Raw genomic sequence first — 24,339 nt, 5'->3', positions numbered from 1 at the left:
GGGGTTAAAAAAGCAGCAATAATCTTTAAAGCTTTGTTGGAGATTATGAATCAGTAGGTAAATTACAGCTTCCCATTCAATACCATTCCTTGATGTAAAAAGAGCGATTTTGATATGTTAATGGTTTCAATCCACAACTCAGAACTGCCATTGAATATAAATAATATAGAAGCTAATAATATAAAATGATAACATAAAATCAGTAAGAACATAATGGTTACAATTGTACCATGCATTAAAGGTTTAATACTATAACTACTAGAAAGAACAGGGAATATTTTTTTTCTCTCCATGTATATTTACACCTATCTTTAGCTGAAGAGAACTAGGTGTCAGATCTATTGAACAATATGAGCTAAAAAACAGTGATACTAAAGAAGACATGAATATCAATGTAAAACTGTTTCACTGAATGCAAAACTCAGATATCAGACGGAAGCACACTCGGGGTGCTTTTCCGGAACTTCAGTATGGAAACAAAGCAGCTCATTCAGAATCAATGTTCCTTTGCTCCACTACTCAGGCACAACACCATGAATGAGTCTCTCTCTCTTTCTCTTCACCGTCTGTTAAACACATGGGAACTGAATGCAGGTGTCTCCAGGAGCCATTGCAAAAGTTTTAAAACCCCAAATTCTCGAAATTTCAAACTAAGTACTTTTAACAAAGCAAATCATCCAGTAAACGTATTCTACTCTAAAGTAGTTATACATATGCATCCATTCTTGAGCAAGACTGCTGCAAACACTTGTTCATGCAGTCTAATAATTAAGAGGAGAAGGCCCCCTTTTGGAATACTATAGAATACTGCACCATTCAAGTTCAAGGAATGTTCCAGGTTCAACACAAACTAAGCACAATAGACAGGATTTATGCCATAAAGTTGATTAAAAAAATAAATCACAGTTACAGTAAGGCACTTACAATAGAAGTGAATGGGGCCAGTGAATAAACATGAAAATACAGTTTCAATAGTATACCTACTAGACGTAAACATTGTTAACATGATTTTAGTGTGATAAAATCAGGGATTTACCAGATTCACAGTGTTTACCAGATTACAGGGTTTACCACGCTCAAAGTCAAAACAACAAAGTTGTAATATTGGCTATAACTACACAGATAAGGTTAGTAAGTGATTTTATCACACTAAAATCATGTTCACATATAATATTTACAACTTGCTGAAACAGTGAGTATTGTTTATGGACTGGCCCCATTCACTTCTATTGTAAGTGCCTTACTGTAACTTACCGTAACTGCAAGTTATTTTATTTTTGTGGCAAGATTATGCCACAAATGCTGTCGATTGAGCTTAACTTGCAATTTCCTTTAAAAACAAATTGCTGGCTAGAGATAAACATTTGCAACATGGGCCAATAGTTCTCACTACACATAGTGCAGTCACTTCAGATGAAAAAAAGAAGGCCAAACTGTTTAAGTATATAAGAAAAAATTTAATGTTAACCACCCTTCATAAAAATATTACTTTACAGTGTGTTCTAAAAACGGAACTTGGTGGTTAAACAGACCAAAATACCAAGATTTACAATACAGAAATGCTTTGAGAAACACCTCTAGCTTACATCCCTTATTTATAAATATTTTCAGACAAATATGTATTTTACAGTTAATTTTTTTTTATACATCTTTCAGGGGAGGTTGAAAATTAGAATTCTGCTTTAAATCAGTTCCAATTAAAACCATTCAAAAAATTACAAAAATAAAATAAATGTTGCCCTACACAAAAACATTTAGAAAATAAATGTAAATGCTGATTTCACTCCATTTTTAAGAATTAAAATACAAGCAAACTGCATTAAGCAAATCACTGTAATAAACTACTTTTCTGGGTGTCCTTCAGCTGGATGTCTACCATAGGTTGGGATCTATACAGACAACAGCAAAAACGTACAGCAGTTTGCAGTGAGCAATTAGTACTTTATCATGCGTAACACAATTCAGTCACATGAAAGCAGGTGTGTGATTAACATCAGGCCAAAAAAAGACCAGAGTACCTCTTCTGTTCCTTAACAAAACGTCTTACAATGGAGAAATATTAATGTTCATATATGCACCCTACTAGAGACAGACATAAAAGACATAAATAATGAAAGAAGCTGTGCTTTGGGGTAAAACATAAGAGTTAGTGACAAAAAGTAGACAAACTTCCAGACAAAATCACTAGAGGTTGAAAGGTTTTGGTTAAACATTTTTATCTTGGAACAGTCTATGCAATGTTAGGGTTGAATCGATGTACAACCCCAAATTTACTATGAGAAAGCCAGTGTCATCATTAATAAACAGTACAGAATAGCATTTTCACTGCACCACATAAACACGTTCGACAACTGAACAGTTGCACTGAAGTGATAAATAAGGACACCTCAGAGGTGTTAAGGTTAATGTTGGTCCATTGAATCAAGAGGTAGTTAAATTAAAACAGAATGACTCCATGTCCTGTCCACACATTTGGACTAACAGAAAGAATGTATTTCAGCTTAGTTTCCGAGTCAATTCTTTAGAGACATTTTTTAAGCTGTCACTGACTTCCAATTGCCACATTTCCAAAAATAAAAAAGAAGCACCATTTTGGACGTTGACTCAACATGAGGTTGTTAGAAGGCGCTGCTCTTGTCCTTTTTCGCCACGTCAGTGATGTCCGATTGCCACTTTTCCAAAAATTAAATTCAATTAAAATGCAGAAGCACCATTTTGGATGTTGATTCAACACGAGACTGTTTGCAGGTGCTGCCCTTCAGCATAACAGGATAAAGATTTGAAAATAAGCTTAAAAATTGGTGGAAAATTCTTTCAAACTACTTCAAAGATTGTTTTGGAAACGTACAGTAAATACTTGTAGCATTCACATCTGAACTTGAATAAATACAAGATTTTTGAAGTTACAAATCACCACAGTTCACATCTGACACACTCTATGCCCAAAATCTGTGGACACCCCTATCAACTTAACGAGTCTGGCTATTCAATTTATTTCTGTGCAGACAAATTTTAATGCTACAAAAGCATTACTGCTTTTTTAGCTCTCGTCAAACTGTTGCAACAAAGTTGGAAGCACAAGAGTTCTTGCGAATGTCACTGTATGGTGTATCATATAGATCTGTTTTCACTCGATTTACTAGAACATCCAAACATGATAATTAGAAGGAGGTGTCCACATACTTTTGGCCATACAGTGTATAACATCACCTATGTATCCCACTCAGTGGTCATTAGTGTGGTCTTATGTGGACAGCTCACATTTCTCACACTGATCCTCATCCTTAGGAATGAGCAAATCGCACAGAGCTGATCGCACACACATCCTGGGCTCCCAGGGCGACCTCAAATCCAAGTTCTGGTAGCCCTGGCACACGCTCAGCGCTTCCAAGTCCAGCAACAGCGACACCACCTGGTCGACCGTGGTAAGGCAGGTGAAGTGGCGCATGTAGATGGAGTGCATGAGCAGGAGAGGCTGGTTCTGAACACTGATCTGGTAGAAGAAGCTCTTATCGATCTGGACCACCGTGTCGGCCATGGTGGAGAGCTTGGAGCACTGCAGGAGCTGGAGAACGGGGCCTTTGGCCATGACGCCCACCCAGTGTGCAGGGAGCACGGTCTGGCGAAGGGCGGTGAGAAGCTCCAAAAGGCCTGGATCTTGGTCAGAGTTGCTCTCTGCCAGACTGAAGATCTGAGTTATCTACAAAGCAAGCATGACATTTTCCATTAGGTTGACTGGTCACTGTGGAAACCTTGGATAGCAGTGATATCATGCACAAGAAAACATAATCATCCCACCTTGAGGGTTTCCAAATTTTGATTTCAAGTGGGCTCCTGTTATGCCTAAACCAGGGCTGTACAGTGCGATGTTTTTGCTCGCATTTGCGGATAAAACTTATGATATGCGACAATATTTAAACACTTTGCTAATGTGCGATAAGTGTCATTTGCACCTACAAGGAGCGCTGCAACAAAGATAATGAACGATTAGTCTGATGTTTGCTTTGCTATTGCCAAATCTCAAACACTCACATTTTAGTGAGTTGCTGAGGATGTGTTGTCACAGTTACGGTAACGTTCCTTCAATGCTTTGCACATGTAACGCAGTTGTGTATAGAGTTTGCACGGAAAAAAGAGACCATCAGAATCTGATGCGATAAAAAAAACACACACAATATATTCTGATTGCTCTCAAAAGCCCTATTCAGACGGGATTAGTTTTCTAAATGATGTTTGAGTTACAATTAGTATCACCTGATGTCTGAGATTTAATGTAGTGATTCGGACAGGACTAAAGATCTCCATGTTTATTACAGAGGTGGGAGTGTTTTTCTAGATGTGGGCATTACAGAAGGTTGAACATAATTTCAGAGATAAAATTAACATACTTTATCAGTTTAAATTCAAAATGACTTATTTAAAAAAAAATATTATTTAATTTATTGATTTAATTGTAATGTATTAATCATACATTACAAATTACTTATTTTAAAAAGCCTATTCAAATAAAATTTGCATGAGTTTATAGAAGTGGCTGCTTATGATATACCCAATGAAATAAACAATACTTACAGTATCTGTGAATTATGACATTACGTAACTGAGCAGAGAAATTAAGGGTGAGTATCTCACCTGACCAGTCTTACCAGTTTCCACGATTTGGCTCTCCTTGTTAATTTTATTTTCTTATTTTTTTCGTCAGATGGCAAAAAAATCTACTTCCAAATTGAAAGGTGTGCAGCACGCAGAAGATTGATGTAGGTCAAAATACATGTAAAGAAGCGATGTGAAAATTCAATATCAGCAATCACACACATTAGCATTCGGATGGGATTAGATTTCTCAGAGGACCCTTGAGTTAGCCGAAAAACAGTAGGAAATGTACTCAGGAATTTTTACAGAGGTTGTGTGAGAAAAACAGACTCGTCAGATTCAGGCGGGATTAAAATCACAAAGTACATCTGTGAAACATGAATTTCCCTAACCTCCTCAGGGAAAACTAGTCCCATCTGAACAGGGCAAAAGCATCTTTTTGCTTAATTTCCAGAGGACGAGTTTAAACGGTGACACTTTCAACTCAGAAACATTGAATTCAGCATGTTTCTGAGATTCAGAGAAATGCCACAGTGAGATGTGTTCATCACAGTGGGATTTATTCTTAAAACATTACATTTAATGTGTAAATTATTAAAAGTTTTTTTTTTTATTACATAGCAGTGAGTAAAGAAATACCTTTTCTATGGTGTGTGTGTGTGTGTGTGTGTGTGTGTGTTATATATTACACATAAAATGACATTGTATCAAAGTTGTAGTAAACAATAACATTAGTAATAATAATTAAAAAAATATAAATAAAACAAATTTCAACCGCACTCTTCTGTGTGCTAATACATTTTTCAAGTCACAAGCATTAGTGCTAACACATAAAAAAGTAAGTGTACAGCCCTGGCCTAAAACAAAAGCTTAATCAATGACAATACATATATAAGGGCTGTCAATAGATTAAAATAACTAGATTTGTACATTTTCTGTAGGAAATGTGAGTGGTCATTACTAAGGTGTTCTAGGTTGTTGCTTACTGGCCCAAGTCAAAGAGCCCACCACCAAGTTTCTATGACATTCTGATATCCCTAAAAATGGCTTGCATCCCTCCTTTGATGCAAGTCTATGGGGTTTTTTCCACTTGATTTATCACCCATCACATGAAAATCACTTATTAAAAGGAATAGTACACCGCTTTTAAACAAGCCAAATTATAATTCATTCATTCATTTACGTCTTTCATGCATCACAATTGGTGCGGGACAAGTTACACACCTTACTTTAATACTTAGGGGTTTGATCAAATCAATCTAAGAAAAAATTAAATTAATGTTACAATTTCTTAGTATTTGTTATGTCCCCCGCTGCTTAAATGACAGCATACACTCAAGCTTGTTTCAAAACCTGATTATCCATGTTATCCAGCATGTTTTGAAAATGTTCCAAAGAGCATCTAATGTGCTTTAATGGAAGCATGGAAATCTGACCTTTTGTACAAAGTAGTTAATGTGGTCAATGTCACAAGCTTGCTTACATTTTGTTAGTGACAAGATTAGATAACTATTCTTCATTTTATGTCATAACTCTTTTTTTTATTTATTTTTTTTAATCCTTAAAGTTTATTTACAGGTTTAAAAGGTTTCATTTTAAATTCCAGATTTTTTATGAGGTCTCAGATGTTTTGGACCATACTGTATACTGTATATCAGTACCAAAGAAAACAGTGACTCACCACCGGTGTGGACTCTTCCTGTAGGGGTTCTGTCATGTGCTGTGCTGTGTTCTGTGGTTCATCTATATATTGTGACAGTGGAGACCCCACTCTAACCATCTCAATCTGCAGAAAGCCATTCTGATTGACATCTTCACCCAACGTCCCTGGCAGGCCAGGCATGGTGTAGTATAGGTTCTTTTAAATACAAAATAAATACAAAAACAAAATGACACACTAAGCAAAACTGCTGACCAGCTCAAATAATTCAGTACTACATCTCAGAGGTGTATATCAGATTTTGTAAGTTGTTTATCACACACTTTATTTTTATCCACTAATAAAAAAAATGGCATTATTTTTAATACATTATATTATTTTATCTTAATAGTGTATAAATAATAATTATTTATTTATTTAGTTGGATGTTTGTATTAATAGTTAATTTTTCACTTGTTGCTGCTTGAACTTTAATGAGGTGAATATGCACTCTCTCATGAGGGCAAGAGATGAAAGGAAAGCAGAGAAAGAGCACATGTTTCTGGACTCTACGGGTGCTACTACTGTTAATGCAGATTAATTAGGAGATATTTAATAAAGATGTTTTAATTACACCATATCTTGTAATTCACATTTTTACTTAGATGCCTATGCCCGGCAGAGACTGAGAAGCCATTTCAGACCATTTCACAGCTTGTGATGTTTTCACTTGGCACTGCCATGTGTGAAACGCCACATTAACAGTACAGTACACAAATTTTTCATATTCGCCATACCTCTCCCACTGGATCGTTCTTAACTGCTGAATCAAGTTTACAACACTCTGCCTGTATTCCCCACACTCCGGGATGCCATGACAGTGCTGCTCAAGTCATAAAGGAGCCGCGCGTCTTTGGCGACATGAGCCATCAGATAATGCGATCGGCCAAATTACTGATCACCTATTGAGATATAGGACGTGAATATCGGCCAATACCGATGGGTGGCCAATCAATCGGAGCATCCCTAATGCATACATAAAATACAGCCTATTGCAACAATACATGCTTGGAAAATAATTTCTAATATATATTTTCTCCCCTTTTCTCCCCAATTTGGAATGCCCAATACACAATGCGCTCTAAGTCCTCGTGGTGGCATAGTGACTCACCTCAATCCGGGTGGCGGAGGACAAATCTCAGTTGCCTCCGCATCTGAGACAGTCAATCCGCGCATCTTATCATGTGGCTTGTTGAGCGCGTTACTGCAGAGACCTAGCGCGTGTGGAGGCTTCACGCTATTCTCCACGGCATCCACGCACAACTCACCACGTGCCCCACCGAAAGCGAGAACCACATTATAGCGACCACAAGGAGGTTAACCCAATGTGACTCTTCCCACCCTATCAATTGGGCCAATTGGTTGCTTAGGAGACCTGACTGGAGTCACTCAGCACGCCCTGGATTCGAACTTGTGACTCCAGGTGTGGTAGTCAGCGTCTTTACTTGCTGAGCTACCCAGGCCCCCAGATATAAGCATTTAAAATCAGCAGTCTCTCTCTTCTGGCTTGACAGACCAAGGCACATTCATGACGACACAGATGGCATGAGAATCTTTGTCCAATCAAATGCTTTCTAGAACGAGAACACTCCCTCCCCAAGCATGTCTGGCTGTGTTCTAACTGGCGCTGATCATGCCTTCACAGGATACTTCGAAAGGAGCTCAATCCATGTTGTAGAGTCAATTCCAAACAGATTTTATGATAAGAATCGCTTAAAAATTAGTTTTGACTTAACACTATCACCTTTCAGTCTTCTGAAGCTCTCACAGTTGAGGGTAATTGTCTTTGTATGGAATAGCGCATAGGAATGATGACTTCTAAACAAGACACGCTGACGCCGAAGCTGGACAAAAGGAAACTCGCTGGAGTTAATTTATATTTTTCTGCAGATGGAGGTTTCTTGGATATACCACTCATGTAAGTGTTCTTTATTCTTTATGCTTAGTGTATTGTGATTCAAAAAGAGGACAAATTAGCTTCTACTCACTTGTTTCACATTCATCTGTATTTGCACAATGCATCCAGCCTTGTCCTAACGTAAACAAAGTCCCTGCCCTAAAAAAAAATTTCTCGTTCGAAAAGCCGTTTCACTCGGAAATACATTACAATACAGTAATAAAGTCGGTCATAACTTCCGTTTCATGGCGACTTTAATGGCCGAATTTCCGGTGAAGTACTAGACTACCCACAATCCTTAAGCAAGATCCACCAATGAAATAAGTCACAATAAGCAGTTTCGTAGTAAGTGTTTGCAGGCTAAGTACTGTGATCGTTTAACCTACCAACATAATGTAAATTAATATGAGATTTTGTATCGTTAGAGAATTAAACACAGTAGCACTGTAGAAATACATTGAGAAAAAAAATAATAATCCAGACAGATTCAATCCTTTATGCTTCACTGGAACAAGGAAGTTCATTCTCTCAAAAGTACCCAGTCTGGTTTTGTCTTTTTGCCTCCAGTCCAATGTTGTAAGTTATGTCAGAGCTCATTGGTTTGGTTTAAGGCTTAGATTGAGGATTTTTTTAAATGTCTATGGAGAAAAACACCATTGAAAAAGTGTGCGGTCACTGTTGCGGTGTCTACTCACCTGAGACTGAGGTGGTTGGATGATACTGAATCCATTGGAATTTTCAGTGCCATTGGCCACTACAATTTTCATAGTCTCATTCTGAACCAATGGGAAAGCATCAGACTGGAATCGGCAAATAAACAGAAATGAAGTTTACTGGGAGGAAGCTACAGGTGACACAGAAGTCAATCTAATGATGCATTATAACACATTTGAAAATTCATATTTTTCCAGAAAGCTTACATGAGCATTGAGTTCACAGGTGTTTGAGTAAATTTCATTAGATGCCACCGTCAACCTCTCATTGCCCAGAGTAATGGGAGCCTATCAAAACAAATCACATTAAAAAATAATGACATTTAAATTAACAATAGTTTTGCTTTAAACAGGTTCATACAAAAATCTAAAATTATAATAACTATATTTAATAAACCATCTATTTATCAATCTGTCTGATAATTTAATAAATAATCTATCTGTCTGTTGATCCATCTATATGTGTGTATCACCTTTTGTCTTCACTAGGTAATTTAAAACATGCTGTTGTGTGACAGATGTCATAAAAGCTACATGTATAACAACTTTAGAGAAAAAAAAAAAATGCCGTCGATGGCAACTTTTTGCCGAAAATACATCTAGACGTCTGGATGAAATTTAAACTCTGTTTCAGTAACTGGTCATGTAACATTTCACTCCATTAACTGCAACATTTAAAAAAACAGTAACCTCCTCGTTGTCTGGTTCATCATCGTCAACATCATCATCAATCACGGCTTCAACAAACGTATCCTCTTCCTTAAAACTGTAATTCCATTTCCTTCTTCCTCTAGACCTGGAGCCATTCCTCTTCAAACGTTTGAATTCCACTTTGACATCTTCCTTATCAGTGACGACATCATCATCATCATCATCATTATCATCATCATCATAATCATTATCCCAGGGGTGACGTGAGTTTTTCCGTTTTTTTGACGGTCTCCCAGGCTTGTTGTACTTTCTTCTTCGTGGAAATGATGGATTCCGCTGAACCTACATGATTGGAAATTAGGAACGAGCATTATATTCAAACAGGAAATATCCTGCAAAATACATCTTGAAACTGATATTGGCAGGAAGGTCATGTGATCACCTCACCCTTAAGTGATGTCACTAGATTATACATACACGTGAGCTTCGATATTGAAGCTTTGACTGAAACTGGCACTGACGCAAGCGACATTTCTGTCGTTTCTTGTTGCTGCCACCAAACTTGGGCTTGTCCTTGCAAAAGTCACACTCGCCACAGTCGTAGTCTCTGAGACACGCAACACATTGTTGGCACATTCTGCGATTCCTTTTTTTATTTCCTCCCTAAAAGTCACAGTAGACAAAGAGAGATGACCGTATAACAAAGTCTTTTTGTTTGTTCCATTAATAAAGGACTTAAAGATTATGTCAGACTGAGTAGAGGTTTGAAGTAATATTTCAAAAGGGTGGTGTGTGGGTGTAATTTCTCCGCCACTGGAATCACCGATCAGAACTGCAAACATAAAAATGACCTTTTTCAAAAGGGTCTCCTTTTGTATCAGCTTCAATACAAGTCAAGCTCAATTGACAGCATTTGTGGAAAAATATTGATTACCAAATAATTTCGAAGAAAAAATCTGGGTTACAGTGATGCACTTACAATGGAAGTGAATGGGGCCACTCCATAAACGTTATAATTCTCACCATTTCAAAAGTATAGACACAAGACTTACAATATGTGTTAACATGATTATAGTGTGATAAAAACGCTTACTAACCTTTCCTGTAAAGTTATAGCAAATTGTACAACTTCGTTGCCATGACGAAGTAATGTCAACACACCCTAAAATGACTGTAAAAATGACGATTTAAACAACTTTAGAGCTCAAATAATACATGAGTTTTAACATAAGAATTAATGTGTGCTTTTATAAAATTATAAGCTTCACATTTCTGGCTTTAACCCCTCCAAAAATTGCCCCATTCACTTCCATTGTAAGTGCCTCACTGTAACCTCAATTTTTGCTTTTATTCTTTTTTTTTTTTTTTTTTTTTTTTTTTTAAAGAAAACGACAAGTCAAAATGATTTTTTGTGGTAATCAGCATTATGCCACAAATGTTGTTGATTGATCTTAACTGGTATTGATCCAGAAATATTCATTTAAGGGTTTGGAACAGCATGAGGGTGAGTAAGTGATGACAGAATTTGCATTTTTGGGTGAACTGTCCTTTTAAAGGAAAATTTCAAGTAATTGCTTTAACCCAGAATATTCCTTTAGAATTTAATGCAGATGTTCAATATCTGTAACATGCACAATCATTAGCCGAGTCTCCAAAAACTATAAAATACTAGTCACTAGTGCTTGGTGCTACCAGCAAGCATGATTTTACTATTGCCTTTAATAAATATCTATTAGATAAAGAATGGATGTGACTCACTCACCCCACATTCATCATCATCATCATCATCATCATCACCATCAGGGACAAAATCCTAAATACACACAAAGAACTGCCTGGATCAGTATTGTATACACAGCACAGGTATACAAAACATTATTTTAACACTGGAAGAACAGCGCACTTCACCTTTATTATTACCAATACAGATTACCGGTATGTAACAAAATGTGTCAATTAATAACACTTAAATCAACACTCAGTGGTAATGCGGTAGTGCTTTCACAATTTTGCGATTTTATATTGTTATGCTGCTAGGCTTGTGCATGAAAAACTATACATTAAATTGAAAAATGTAGTAAATATTTTGTTTTATATCTAAAAACAGATGGGAAAAAACAGACCAAACTATATGAAACATAAACACTTACCTTTTTTAAAACTTTCTTTGGGACGTATCTGGGATATGATTTCTGCAGGAACAGGGTGACATTTTGATGTGGGTCTAAGTGTAAATTTAAGTTTAGCTACTGTTGCATTATTCAATGGTCTTTGGCAATGCTTTTGCGTATGCTATATTTCTTGTTTCAGCCCATACATGTCATGAATGACTAGATACTTCTGCGTCTACACGATATTATATGATTATTACCAGTATTTGTTTTTTTGAAGGTTTTGTTTTCCCAACCGCCCACTGATCTTGCCCCACCTTAAAAACAAACAACATAAAAGAATAATACAAAACTCATGAAGCAAAATCAAAATAAGATAAACAGACATTTTACAATCAAAGAAATCAGAAGGGAAAGAAAATAAGATAACTAGAAAAGAAATATTCAAGAACAGAAAAGAATCAAGACAGGAATATTTCTAGAGGAATTAAAAGATAATCTGTAAGCAAACATTTTGCATTCAAGCTGCACAAGCTGTGTTAGTTTATAGAGCATCACTAGACGCGTGGAAAGTAGGCTTAGTGTTATTTCAGACATTAAAGACCCAAAAGTATCGCCAAAGGTCTACACCTAACTAACATAAACAGACACAGCAACACTGTAGCCATTCTAGTGCAGTACAAATATCTACAAAAAAATAACAGAACAGTGCAGCACTGATTCTTGAGACATGGGACCAAACAAGCCCCAAATCTGACTTGCCATTATGGTCAATAATATGGTCAACTGACTGCCTGCCTGCCATTAGGTTCAAAAATAGCAACATATCCAGTTTGAAGTAAATCAAGAGATAAATAACATTTTATTTACTCTTTATTTTATCAAAATTATAAAATTACCATTTGACATTATCACTGTGTGTGGTAGACAGGTCAGTGACATGATCACTCACCACCCTTAAAACTAGAGGTCGACCGATAGTGGATTTTGCCAATACCGATAACTTAGTTGGTGGAAAAGGCCGATAGTTGATTAATCGGCGATAGTTTTTAAAATCAATTCATAGAATGCTACAACATTTTCTTAGTCGGCACAAAGAGGTCAGAGTTCAAAATGTATAAAATCCCAGATGTAGCTTATTTTTCAACCAAAGTCCCAATAATAATAATAAAAAGAAATAAAAAAAAAAGAAGACTTTGTGCATAACTTTTAAAACTAAACAAGCCTAAAACACACCAGGGACTCTTATTTTAAAATGACATAGAGTTGGCTCAGTTACAATGCTCTATATTTAATATTTACCAAATTAAGCTTTTTAAAGCCTATATATTATTATTATTATTCACAAATTGCATTTTTCTTTGCATGCCCTCGCTTCAATTTAAAAAACGTAATTTTCAGAGGAACATGGAAAAACTATCGGCAGCTATCGGCATAGATTTTTGCCAACAAACAATCGTTCCATAAAGCAACTATCGGCACTGATTAATCGGTAAAACCGATATATCGGACTTAAAATCACCTGTCTTCATAGCATAAATCAATAATTCATATAGATTAATATAAATTAAACATAAGAAAAACAGTTTTTCAAAGATGAATGCTAGATTTGTCAATATTTATGATAAATATATTTGCACTTATTTTTTGCATCTGACAGTATTGGCTAAGTGACAGCATGTACAAACAAAACAAAACAAAAACAAAACAAAACAAAACAAAAAACTAGGGGAACACCCCTTTAGGTTTAACAGAATAATCTAAATAAGGTTGTCCGAGATGCTAAAAATGAGATTTAAAAAAAAAAATGTAGTGTAAAACAGGTGCCAAGTTTATGTTGGTTTCATATATTTTCGAACAACATTTAGCATTTAAAAAAACAAACAAAAAATGAATTACTTTAAAAAGTGGTCTAACCATCAAGTAAAATGCATTAAAATACTTTCCTTGCACCTTGAATACTCGAAGAAATAAAAAAAATTATTTCTTACAAATATCATATTTTTGAGACACGAATATCAAGATATTTTCTTAGGCTACGTCCACATTAATTCGGATATATTTGAAAACTGCATTTTCGAAATACTTTCCATCCACACTGCCATTTTATAGCATTTTCCAAAAGTTGCCCGTCCGCACTAAAACGTATGAAAAAACTTAAATCTCCTTACTGCGCATGTGAAAATGTACGTTTTGAGTTCCATGTACGGGCTGAAACGCAACTGTCCTTGTGTTTCGTCGCCGGACAGCAATTCCGAGTAATCTTTGCGTCGGTACTTTGTACATAGTAACATTTATTTTTAATAATGCTCTCAAAGTGAATAACTGGCACAATAATGACGCTACAGCGTGGGCGGCCATTGTTTTGGGTTGAATGGATCACATGACTGCGTCACATGACAACAAATGCGTCATCGTTTTCAGATATCTCCATCTTCCCTGCACACTACAACGTGAAGATGGTGTTTTCAAATTTATTCACTTGGGAGAGCGTTTTCGAAAAGCTCAGTTTTTAAGCCACATCCACAATAAGGGGCCGTTTACATGACGTTTTCAACTAAAAACGAAAAACTTTTTATGCGTTTTGGCTGTTCGTTTACACAACAATGGCGTTTTGTGAAAACAATGACGTCATGGGCACGCGTATTACGTGTTCAGTCTATAGGCATGCACGCGAGTACTTCAAAACAACGCGCAAGACATTCAAAACTACAATGGCGGACTACAGGACTGTGCTTGTGCTGCTCAAGATTTTGAGTTTATTTATGCTTCTCCAGCAGAGTGTAGATTTACTGCATCACTACCACGACCAGCGATCGCCATCTTCATTGTTTGTGTCACCGCTCTGTGGAAAAATGCTTATGTGCACAGGCGCGTAGTGTTTCTTTACAAAGTGACATCGCCAACTACTGGCCTGGCATGCATAATACAGCGTTTTTAGTCGTTTTCACAGATCCGTGTGAACGGGGATCGTTTTGACAACGTTGTCGTCTGTACGCGAAACTTTTAAAAAAACGTTTCCGTATTTAGTACTTCGTTGTCGTGCAAATGTACCCTAAAACGTTTTAGTTTAAAAATGCATCTTTTTCTCTATGTTTTGGCCTTCCATCCACACTGTAGGGCCATTTACACGACAATGTTTTCAACTAAAAACGGAAAACTTTTTATGCGTTTTGGCTGTTCGTTTACACGACAACGGCATTTTGGGGCCTGAAAACACAAACTTTTGAAAATGGGTTTCAAAGTTCAAGTTTTTGAAAACGATGCCGTTATCGTCTCTGTGTAAACATACAAAAATGCGAATTTGTGAAAACGAAGACGACATGCGCATGCGTATTACATGTTCAGTCTATAGGCATGCGCGCGAGTACTTCAAAACAATGCGCGAGATATTCAAAACTACAATGGTGGACTACAGGACTGTGTTTGTGCTGCTCAAGATTTTGAGTTTATTGACGCTTCTCCAGCAAAGTGTAGATTTACTGCATCACTACTACGACCAGCGATCGCCATCTTCATTGTTTGTATTCACCGCTCTGTGGAAGAATGCTTACGTGCACAGGCACGTAGTGTTTCTTTACAAAGTGACATCGCCAACTACTGGCCTGGCATGCATAATACAGCGTTTTTAGTCGTTTTCACGGATCCGTGTGAATGTTTCCATTTTTAGTACATCGTTGTTGTGTAAACGTACCGAGACTGCATTTTTGACAGCAAAACCTAAGCTTTTCAAAAACGCTCTCCCAAGTGGACAAATTTGAAAATTCCGTCATTGCGTTGTAGTGTGGACCATAGACATCTACAGTATATGTAGATACCTTTTTAGCAGCTGTTTCTAATGACCGCAATATGTCGGCATGTCCGACCGTAGGCCAAGAGCTGTCCATCAACACATGAATGTAAATTGACAGATACGATCTGCAAAAGTCTATTGTCTTTTCCATCCAACTTTCAGATTATCTGATTTTCCATAAACGTTGGGTGATATTTTAGATAATATAAAATATCCTGAGTTAACTTAAATCCCGTAGCAAACTGCAAATAAAGTCCTCTAAAAATTAATATATAATGGCAAACTGAAAATTAGCACCCAGTCAGTCAATTCATTACACGATGAACTGTTTCCAGACAAAATAAGTTTATGCAACGGTCTGAGGCTTCTTCTCCATATACTTGCATTCAAACAGCTCTCTGTTGACCATTCCAAGATGGCGCCGCAGTTGACATATCCAAACCAGCTGAATGAGGCATCTACATATGTATATCTATGGTGTGGACAGGGAAGACGGAGATATCTGAAAACAATGACATATTTGTTGTCATGTGACACAGTCATGTGATCCATTCAACCCAAAACAATCAAGATGGTGGCCCATGTTGTTGCTCCGTTATTGTGCTAGTTATTCACTTTGAGAGCGATGTTAAAGATAAATGGTACTTTGTACAACCATAACAATGCATTCCTTCAAAGGCGACGTGAAGTTTACTCGGAACTGCTGTCCGGCGACAAAACATGAGGACAGTTGCGTTTTAGCCCATACATGGAATGCCGATGTTTTGCATGTGCAGTAAGGGGATTTAAGAGTTTTCATACCTTTTAGTGTGGACGAGCAACTTTGGGAAAACGCTTGAAAACAGCAGTGTGGACAAAAACGCTGTGTTCAAATGTATCCTGATTAATGTGGACGTAGTCTTATGGTTACTCCATTTGACCTCAACAAAATGTGCCTTTTTAAAAAAAATAAAAAATGTCAAATATCTATATTTCAAAAATCTTGCTACACAGTCATGAGAGCCTAAAGGCGTCCTCTCTCCTTTGTTTTTGGTCACATGACATGAAAACGGTTACCTGCATGTTGGTTACACCACCTGACTTTAATTTTTTTGGACAAATGTTTTTCAAATATTAATAACATTTTAAAACAAATTTGTTTTACATCTTATTTATTTTAAGAAACATCAATAAGGGATTATTACAACTAATTACGCCAACATTCCATTTTTCAAGAATTTCGGCTCTTGATGAGACTTTTATTCCAAATTTTAGTTACGTCTCCGGACGTTACACCACATTTTTAACTTCAAGTCCCAAAAAATATCAAAATGACTTTGAACACAGACATAGAAAGCATGTTCATCTTAGCAGAGGTGTATTAAATAATTGTTTTGTGTGAATTGTGTTTTTAATGTATTTCATTAACTTCCTGACAAAGAAACTAGGGTCACGTCTGTTTTCTCCCAGTGCTCAAGAATCAGTGAGAGAAGGCAAGAAAAGGCAGGCTGACAGGTCATGGATACAATCATAGAAATGCTGTCTATTAATACATACCTTCCTAAATACTATGCTTGGAGGAGATTGCTTCTTCTCTGCTGCAAAAATGAGAATTCTGTCAAAGTTAGACTAGACTATACATAAAGGAGATGACATTAATTGGAAATATTGAACAATAACATATTTGCTGAAAAGTAAAATTCACATACGTGTGCATCCAGGGCACAACATGTCTCCAGCTTTCTTAGCAAAAAATGGGCAGCCACAGTTAAAGCAGTCACTGAAGAAAGAAAAACAACTTACTTTGCAAAGGTTCAGTTTGAAGCAGACCATGAGAAAATGCTGAAGGCAGATTTTCAGAGTATTTGAAATAGAGATAGATAAATATGTTATTCACCTGAGCAGAGGAATGATTTCCTCCTTTACTGGCTTTCTTCCATTGTGCGTGGCCTCTGGAATATTTGGCGAGTCTATTGGTATGGTCTGATCTGAGAGTGTGTCCTGAGTTTTTGTAAGGCTAATGGGTTCCATAGACGGGTAAAGCCAGAGTCGAAGAGGTGGCTCGTTGCTGTCTTTCCCAGGTGTGGTAGAAGAGTTTGTTTTCTGTTGGGAAACGTTGCCTACTTTCACAACAGGAGAGTGACAGGGATTTTGTGTCCCAGCAGCATCTGGGCTAAGCTGGGAGACCCTTGTGAGGCGTGGAGAACTGCGAAATTCTGTGTTGGCTGTCCGTGAGATGGTGCTGCCCTCTGCAGGTGAGATGGGTGTGAGTTGGGGTCCCTTGGGTGTGGACATCTGGCTTTGAGAGGTGCTCTGGGGTGTTTTGGGTGAGACTTCAGGCGTTTGGGTCAGATCTGGGTGAGGAGTGGCAGTTTTTGATGACCGGTTTGAGCGTGTGGGGGTCCCAAAACCCTGTTCATGCCAAGAAACCACAGAGAAAAAATGAGTTTAGATTAAAAATGCATGTTACTAGGCCAATCATCGATATCAGCCAATAAAAGCAATTATTTGCACTATTAGACATCGGCCGATTGCTTAAAAACAGCCGATGAACAGGGCTGATTATTTCCTGTCAATCAAAAGGGGGCGGAAAAACATGTTGGACAATTGGCCTACAACTCGTGTTGTTTGTGGAAGAAAATGTCTCGTGTGGAATTACATTGAATTGGTTGACAATGACAATAGAGTAGCAATTTGTAAACTTTATACGATTTTCAGAATTCCGTTAAAGGAATGGATTCAATATAAGTTAAGCTCACTCAACAGCATGTGTGGCATAATGTTGATAACCACAAAAATTTATTTAGACTTGTCCCTCCTTTTCTAAAAAAAAAAAAAAAAGCAAAAACCTAAGTTGCAGTGAGGCACTTACAATAGAAGTGAATGTGGCCAATTTGTGGAGGGTTTAAAGGCAGAAACGTGAAGCTTATAATTTTATGAAAGCCATTCCATTAATTTTTCTGTCAAAACTTGTGTATTATTTGATCTGTAAAGTTGTTTAAATTCAAGTTTTTATGGTCGTTTTAGGGCAGAGGTCGACAACCTTTTTGACATGGAGTAACTTTTTTTATTTTTCTGGTCAATTGCTGAGACCCCCCCATTTTTCAAAGTTTGAGTCCACTTGTGACAATGTTTCTATTTTGCATTTTTCTATTTTAATCGTTCATTTTTCATTAAAAATGATATTATCAGCGTAACAGTTTGAGTGAAAAATTTGTGCAAAACCCGCATGTGAAAAATCTTGCATGTGAATTTTCACAGAGCATCTTGTGATAGTGCTTAAATGATAGAAAACCTGTCCTTTTGCACAAAATTAGTTAACACAATTTATGTCACAAATTTGCTTATTTGATTACTGATCACGAAACTATGTGGAATCTTTCTTATTTAATTTTGTTTATAATTTTATCCCCTTTTCTCCTCAATTTGGCATGCCCAATTCCCACGTGGCGCGTTTACCTCAATCCGTGTGGCAGAGGACAAGTCTCAGTTGCCTCCGCTTTTGAGACCGTCAATCCAAACACACAGTTTAAATGGACTGGATCGCCTTCTTGGATTGACACGGAGTGACCATCATGATTTTTGAATCAGAGGAACTTTTGATCCTGATCCTGAAGTTTTTGATTCTGGCTGATGGAATACGCACTTCAGAGGAAGATATTAAATGAGCGCTCGATGGGAAGAAAATGCTGGATTTTCGTGAGGATCGTGAATGACATCTGTTTAAATGAGATATCTGCATATTTGCAAATGGTATATCATACAAGTTTTATTAATATTTGCCTTTTATCATTAGAAAAGAAAGTTAAAAGTGACAGGGAACTGTTGAAGAAAGGCTGATAGAATACGTGCTTTAGAGGTAGATAAATGAGCGCTCCAAAGGATACTGGATCTGCTGAAGTTGTGTGAGGTTTGTTTATTACATCTATTTAAACGAGATATGCTCATATTTGCAGACGGTTTATGATATTAGTTTTATAGATATTTGCCTTTTTCTCATTAGACAAGAGAGTTAAAGTGAGGAGAGAGAGGGAGAAAGCACACCGGTCTATTATTGTAGTAACACGATGGCATGTGAAAACAAAACAAACCATGACTGGTCGTTTACAAGTCTCAGTCGCTTCACATGCAAGCAGGTGATTTTCGGCGGCCTCAAGAAATCGGCCAAACAGGAAAATTTATCAGCCAATGCGATAATTAAAAAAGTCACAATATCGGTTGATTTATCGGCCTCTGTGGTATATTGGTCGACCACTAATCATGAGGAAGGATTACATCAAGATGTAGATTGGAATGCAGGGCAGAATTTCATAAGAATAAAATAGTCTACACCTCTCTCGCCGTTGCTGCCGTGCCAGTGATCACCCCTCCACGTGCCAATGCTGGCATGCGTGCCATAGGTTGCAGACCCCTGTTTTAGGGTTTATACCATTTTATGTCATGGTAACGAAGTAGGGCTGGGCGATTAATCGAGTTTTATTTTCAATTACGATTTTGGCTCCCAACGATTATGAAAACAAGATAATCGAGATAAAACGATTATTGTGCCGCATTCAGTTTCGCAATGAAACACCCCGCCATTATATCTTTAAGGCATCCTTTATTAAAGTTCAAATAATAAGGAAGCGGGTTATGAAAATAGACTCTGAAACTGGCATTTCTCTGTGCGGTCACAGCCATGTCTATAGTTGCGTGAAGTGACCGGGGAAGAGATTGAATGTTCTCCCGGCTGACGCCCCTCACTCGCGCGTGTTTGCTGCAGCTAGATTATAACGTGATGGCTCACGACATAGTGAATCAAAATATATGTGTCACGTTCACTGTGAGTATCTTATCATGAAGAAAATCGGCGATACCCAGCTCTATTAAGAAGAGAACGTTTTTTTTTTTTTGTGAGTTAAAGATGGATCAAAGTGAACTTAAAGGTGAGAGAGTGTAGTCTTAGCCCATTATACACTGGAACAACATACATGTTTGGCTTGTTTTCCAAAATAATATCTAAAACTCCCTTAAAACAATGTACATTTACTTTAGGAGCTATACTGCAGAAGAAATAATTGTTACCAGAGAGTGTTGAATAAAATATTTAATCAGGACTCGATATTAACGCTTGTCTGGGACAAATGGATTTTTGAAGGGGCAAGTGAAAGAGTATTCTACTTGCTGGACCGGACAAACAAACTAACTGATTAAAACGGAAATAACGAAAAAATAACCGGCTATAAATGTGATTGCCTGGGCCTGTGTCACTTATTAGAAAGTTTATATGTTTACTCTGCAGTTGAAAGTAATCCAGAACATGTAATTTTATAATTTGCTAGTGATCTAGTAACAGCTATGCCCTGTTTGATTGACAGGCGGCGTATGTGTGTGTGCTGAACATGTGTGTGTTTTTCGAGAATGCTCACGCTAGTGCGCACCTGAACAGTCGAATACATTTAAAAATTCCGCCAAAATGGTGAGGTATTCATGTAAACACAGAGAGTGATGTCTAAAGTGAACGTAAACAGCGGAGAAAAAAGCAGATTTGTATTAAAATGTCGGACTTGTAAGTATAAATGTAAGCTAATAGACCTGCTGCTCTCTAGTGTGACATTATAATAATCAAACAACAACAAGAAAACCAGAAAACACTCACTGCTCTTGACTGAATACCTTTAGTAGCTTTAAAAAGTATGAATGTATTATAATCATACAGTGAAGACCAGTAGTAGTTTTATGTTGCATTTCATTCTGAATGTTTCCTTGAATGCTATAAACTGCTGTTAAAAACTTGTAAAGCTGTTAAAAAAAGCACAGAATTTTTCTTAATTTGTATTTTTTGTTCTATTATTTTTTATCTATTTCTATTCATTGCTGTTTTTTAATGTTATTTTATTATTGACTGTTTACTAGTCTTGAATAATTACTTAAGAACTTGAAACCATTCTTCCATAATTAACATATTATTTAGTGTTATTATTTGCTGTGGTTTTGAAGCTGGTATTGAGAATCATCAAATTTCACTACAGACTACTGAAATTTTAGTATTGTGATAATGTAAAACCTTTATTGTACATGGTAGATCTTGCTGCAATAACATGATGAAAAAGCAGATCTCATTCCATAGAAGTGTGAGCACCCCTGCTGTAAATGATGGTGATGGAGGCTTTTCTTTATTTGACTATCATACATAACATAAATTAATTATCATATGACAATATCCTCCTCCCCTACCCAGTGCAGTTTACATTTCAGGTTCAAGGAAATCCACTGTTAAAAAGACAAGTTTTTTTAAAAGTTCAATAAATGCATGAATCTTCCAAAGTCAATGAGTAATCGTGTTAAATAATCATGATCTCAATATTGACCAAAATAATCGTCATTATGATTTTTGCCATAATCGAGCAGCCCTACAACAAAGTTGTAAAATTGGATATAACTTTACACAGAAAAGGTTAGTAAGCCTTTAAAATCATGTTAACACACATATTGTTTACGTCTTGTGGCTAAACTTTTGAAACAGTGAGCGTTTTAACATTTACTGATTGGCCCCCATTGACTTCCACTGTAAGTGCCTCACAGTTACCTCAATTTTTGCTTTCTTTTTTTTAAAGAAAAGGAGGGACAAGTCGAAATTATGTTTTGTGGTAATCAACATCATGCCACAAATGCTATCGACTGAGCTTAACTGGTATTGAACCCGGAATATTCCTTTAATGTGGTTTAAGAATGTTTATGTGAGTTCATAATGTGTTCTTGTTTATAACTGAGACCAGTTACTTTGAAACATGGAAATCATATGGAGACACAGAGAAAAATTATTATTTAAATTTCTTTTGAAGTTGTTTAACTAACAGAGCTGTTCAGATTGTATTCCACAAACCCGGAAGAGAGTTTGCCATGGGTCCCCTCGGGATTTTACAATGGGTTTTTATAATGGGGATTTTAAACGTAGAAGTAAAATAAGGTCTGTGGTAAACATTACTTGACAATTTGTGGACGTTTTGTTCTACAACATAAATTACACACTTTCATACCTCAAACGTGAATTTTGAAGCTGTCGTGTGTTTTTAAAAAAGGTATTTAATTCAATACAGCTTCAAAATTCACATTTGAGGTATGAAAGTGTGTAATTTATGTTGTAGAACAAAACATCCATGTATCGTCAAGTAATTTCTACCATAGAACTTATTTTCCTCTTTAAGTTGAAAAACCCCATTATAAAAACTCATAGGAAAATCCAGAGGGAAGTTGTGGTGAATTAGACGTCACGGCTGAACAGCTCTATGATCAGTGACAGGAAGCATAAAAAAGCAGAACCAACAAACTATTGGTATAGGCAGATATTTTTCTAAATAATCAGATATCATTATTGGTGCACAAATTTTGTATCGGTGCATCCCTAAATATTACAACTGTATAACTTGCAATTTATATGTTTATGTAAATCAAAAGCACATTCTAGGTAATTATTTAATCCTAACATTTAAAATAAATGTTTACTTTTCCTTTACTTCACATTTTAAGAAAATGTGACTGGTACTTGCCCAGGCTGATGTCATTGCCACAATGCTAGGATGTTATGGGTGGTTGCTAATGCATTGCTATATGGTTGCTAAGATGTTCTGAGTGGTTATAGCGTGTTGCTACGACGTTATAGATGTTTGTTAGGTGGATGCTTGCTGGCCCATGTCAAAAGATGCCCCCCAAAGTCTCTATGATATTCTGATTAGAGGTTGACCGATATATCGGTTTTGCCGATATCAGCACTAACAACAGATATCGGGAACTATCGGTTATTGGCAAAAATCCACATCGATAGTTTTTCCCTGTTCCGTCCGGTGCTGGAGCGGCTGGACAGGGTCCACTGTCTTTATACAGTATGAGAGCAGCCTCTATAGGCGAAATAAAAAAAATGGATGGTTGCAAAAGCATTCGGTGTGAACAGCCCCTTACAGTTGGTGGAGGTCTTTGGCCATTGAGTCTTGCTCTCTTATAAGCGTTTCTCAGATTAAGCAATGAGTTGTTTAAATGCTTTGTCAGGAAAGATGTTCAACTTGGAAATGTATGTCTCGAGATCCTCGTGTTCAGTTCCAGTTGAACAGCCTCTGGCCTGGGCTTATAGTCTGAGCCGCTTCACCACAGAGTTCAGCCGAATACCACTGCTATCTGTGAATATTGCTACAACTGTACTGAATAAAAAAACAATGTGGTACTTCGCTGTTATTATGAAGCTTGAGTCTGGAGTAGTAGGAATCAGTGCAAGCGTAACACCATGTGAACTGTCTATTGAAGCCCCCCTCATTTTACTTTTGACTAAACATTTGATAATATGGACCGACTAAAACTTTATTTATTTATTTTATGCACATTAGTTGAAAATGAAATGCTCTTTTTTTAACAACTAGGATAGGAATGTTCTTTGCAATAATATAACGGTACTGAATGCTTTATGTATTTATTGCGCCCTCTTGTGGACTAAGGAAACAACATCAATTTAAAAATCAGCTGACTTTAAAATTTGAATATTAGTATATATTAATAGTTATATATTTATTTCATTTAAAAAAGTACAATACATTTTCATGGTTCAGTCAGTATTGTTTATTTTTGTAATAAAGTTCAGCACTAATTTACTTTGTGTTATTTTTTCATTCAGTATCAATTTCAAAAACTATCGGTTGATTAATCGGTTATTGGCAGGTACTGCCCAACTTAGTTATTGTATTGGTAAAATCCACTATCGGATGACCTCTAATTCTGATCCCTAGATACGGCTTGTGTCCCTCCTTCAATTTAAGTCTATGGGATGTTTTCCACCTGTTTTATTGTCCTCCAGGCAAAAACTGTAGTCTGATTGCTTAAAAAAGTAACAGCACACCTTTCCTCAACAAACTGCATGATTTGAGGTATCATTCATG

General features: G+C 36.7%; 1 protein-coding gene across 4 annotated transcripts in view; it reads right to left on the bottom strand.

Annotated features, from left to right (window-relative positions):
• Positions 1 to 1,442: 1,442 nt before the first annotated feature.
• The window catches only part of LOC127415021 (uncharacterized), a 29,715-nt gene continuing 6,818 nt past the window's right edge, over positions 1,443 to 24,339 (bottom strand). Inside the window, exons 4-15 of one of the 4 annotated variants that reach the window (XM_051653479.1) lie at positions 17,334 to 17,848; positions 17,146 to 17,216; positions 16,994 to 17,034; positions 11,925 to 11,981; positions 11,704 to 11,745; positions 11,316 to 11,366; positions 10,031 to 10,216; positions 9,593 to 9,895; positions 9,110 to 9,190; positions 8,885 to 8,989; positions 6,275 to 6,451; positions 1,443 to 3,700 (exon numbers count right to left, since the gene is read on the bottom strand). In XM_051653479.1, coding sequence (XP_051509439.1) covers positions 3,245 to 3,700; positions 6,275 to 6,451; positions 8,885 to 8,989; positions 9,110 to 9,190; positions 9,593 to 9,895; positions 10,031 to 10,216; positions 11,316 to 11,366; positions 11,704 to 11,745; positions 11,925 to 11,981; positions 16,994 to 17,034; positions 17,146 to 17,216; positions 17,334 to 17,848 — 2,085 coding nt within the window. In that variant the 3' untranslated portion in view covers positions 1,443 to 3,244. The remainder of the gene's footprint in view (positions 3,701 to 6,274; positions 6,452 to 8,884; positions 8,990 to 9,109; positions 9,191 to 9,592; positions 9,896 to 10,030; positions 10,217 to 11,315; positions 11,367 to 11,703; positions 11,746 to 11,924; positions 11,982 to 16,993; positions 17,035 to 17,145; positions 17,217 to 17,333; positions 17,849 to 24,339) is intronic. The other 3 variants (XM_051653480.1, XM_051653482.1, XM_051653483.1) reach the window with 3 other exon arrangements.

The sequence above is a fragment of the Myxocyprinus asiaticus genome, chromosome 24 (assembly GCF_019703515.2).
Source record: "Myxocyprinus asiaticus isolate MX2 ecotype Aquarium Trade chromosome 24, UBuf_Myxa_2, whole genome shotgun sequence".
Classification (NCBI taxonomy): Eukaryota; Metazoa; Chordata; class Actinopteri; order Cypriniformes; family Catostomidae; genus Myxocyprinus; species Myxocyprinus asiaticus.
The sequence above is the reverse complement of the archived record's forward strand: the minus strand, read 5'-3'. Positions and strand labels throughout refer to the sequence as shown.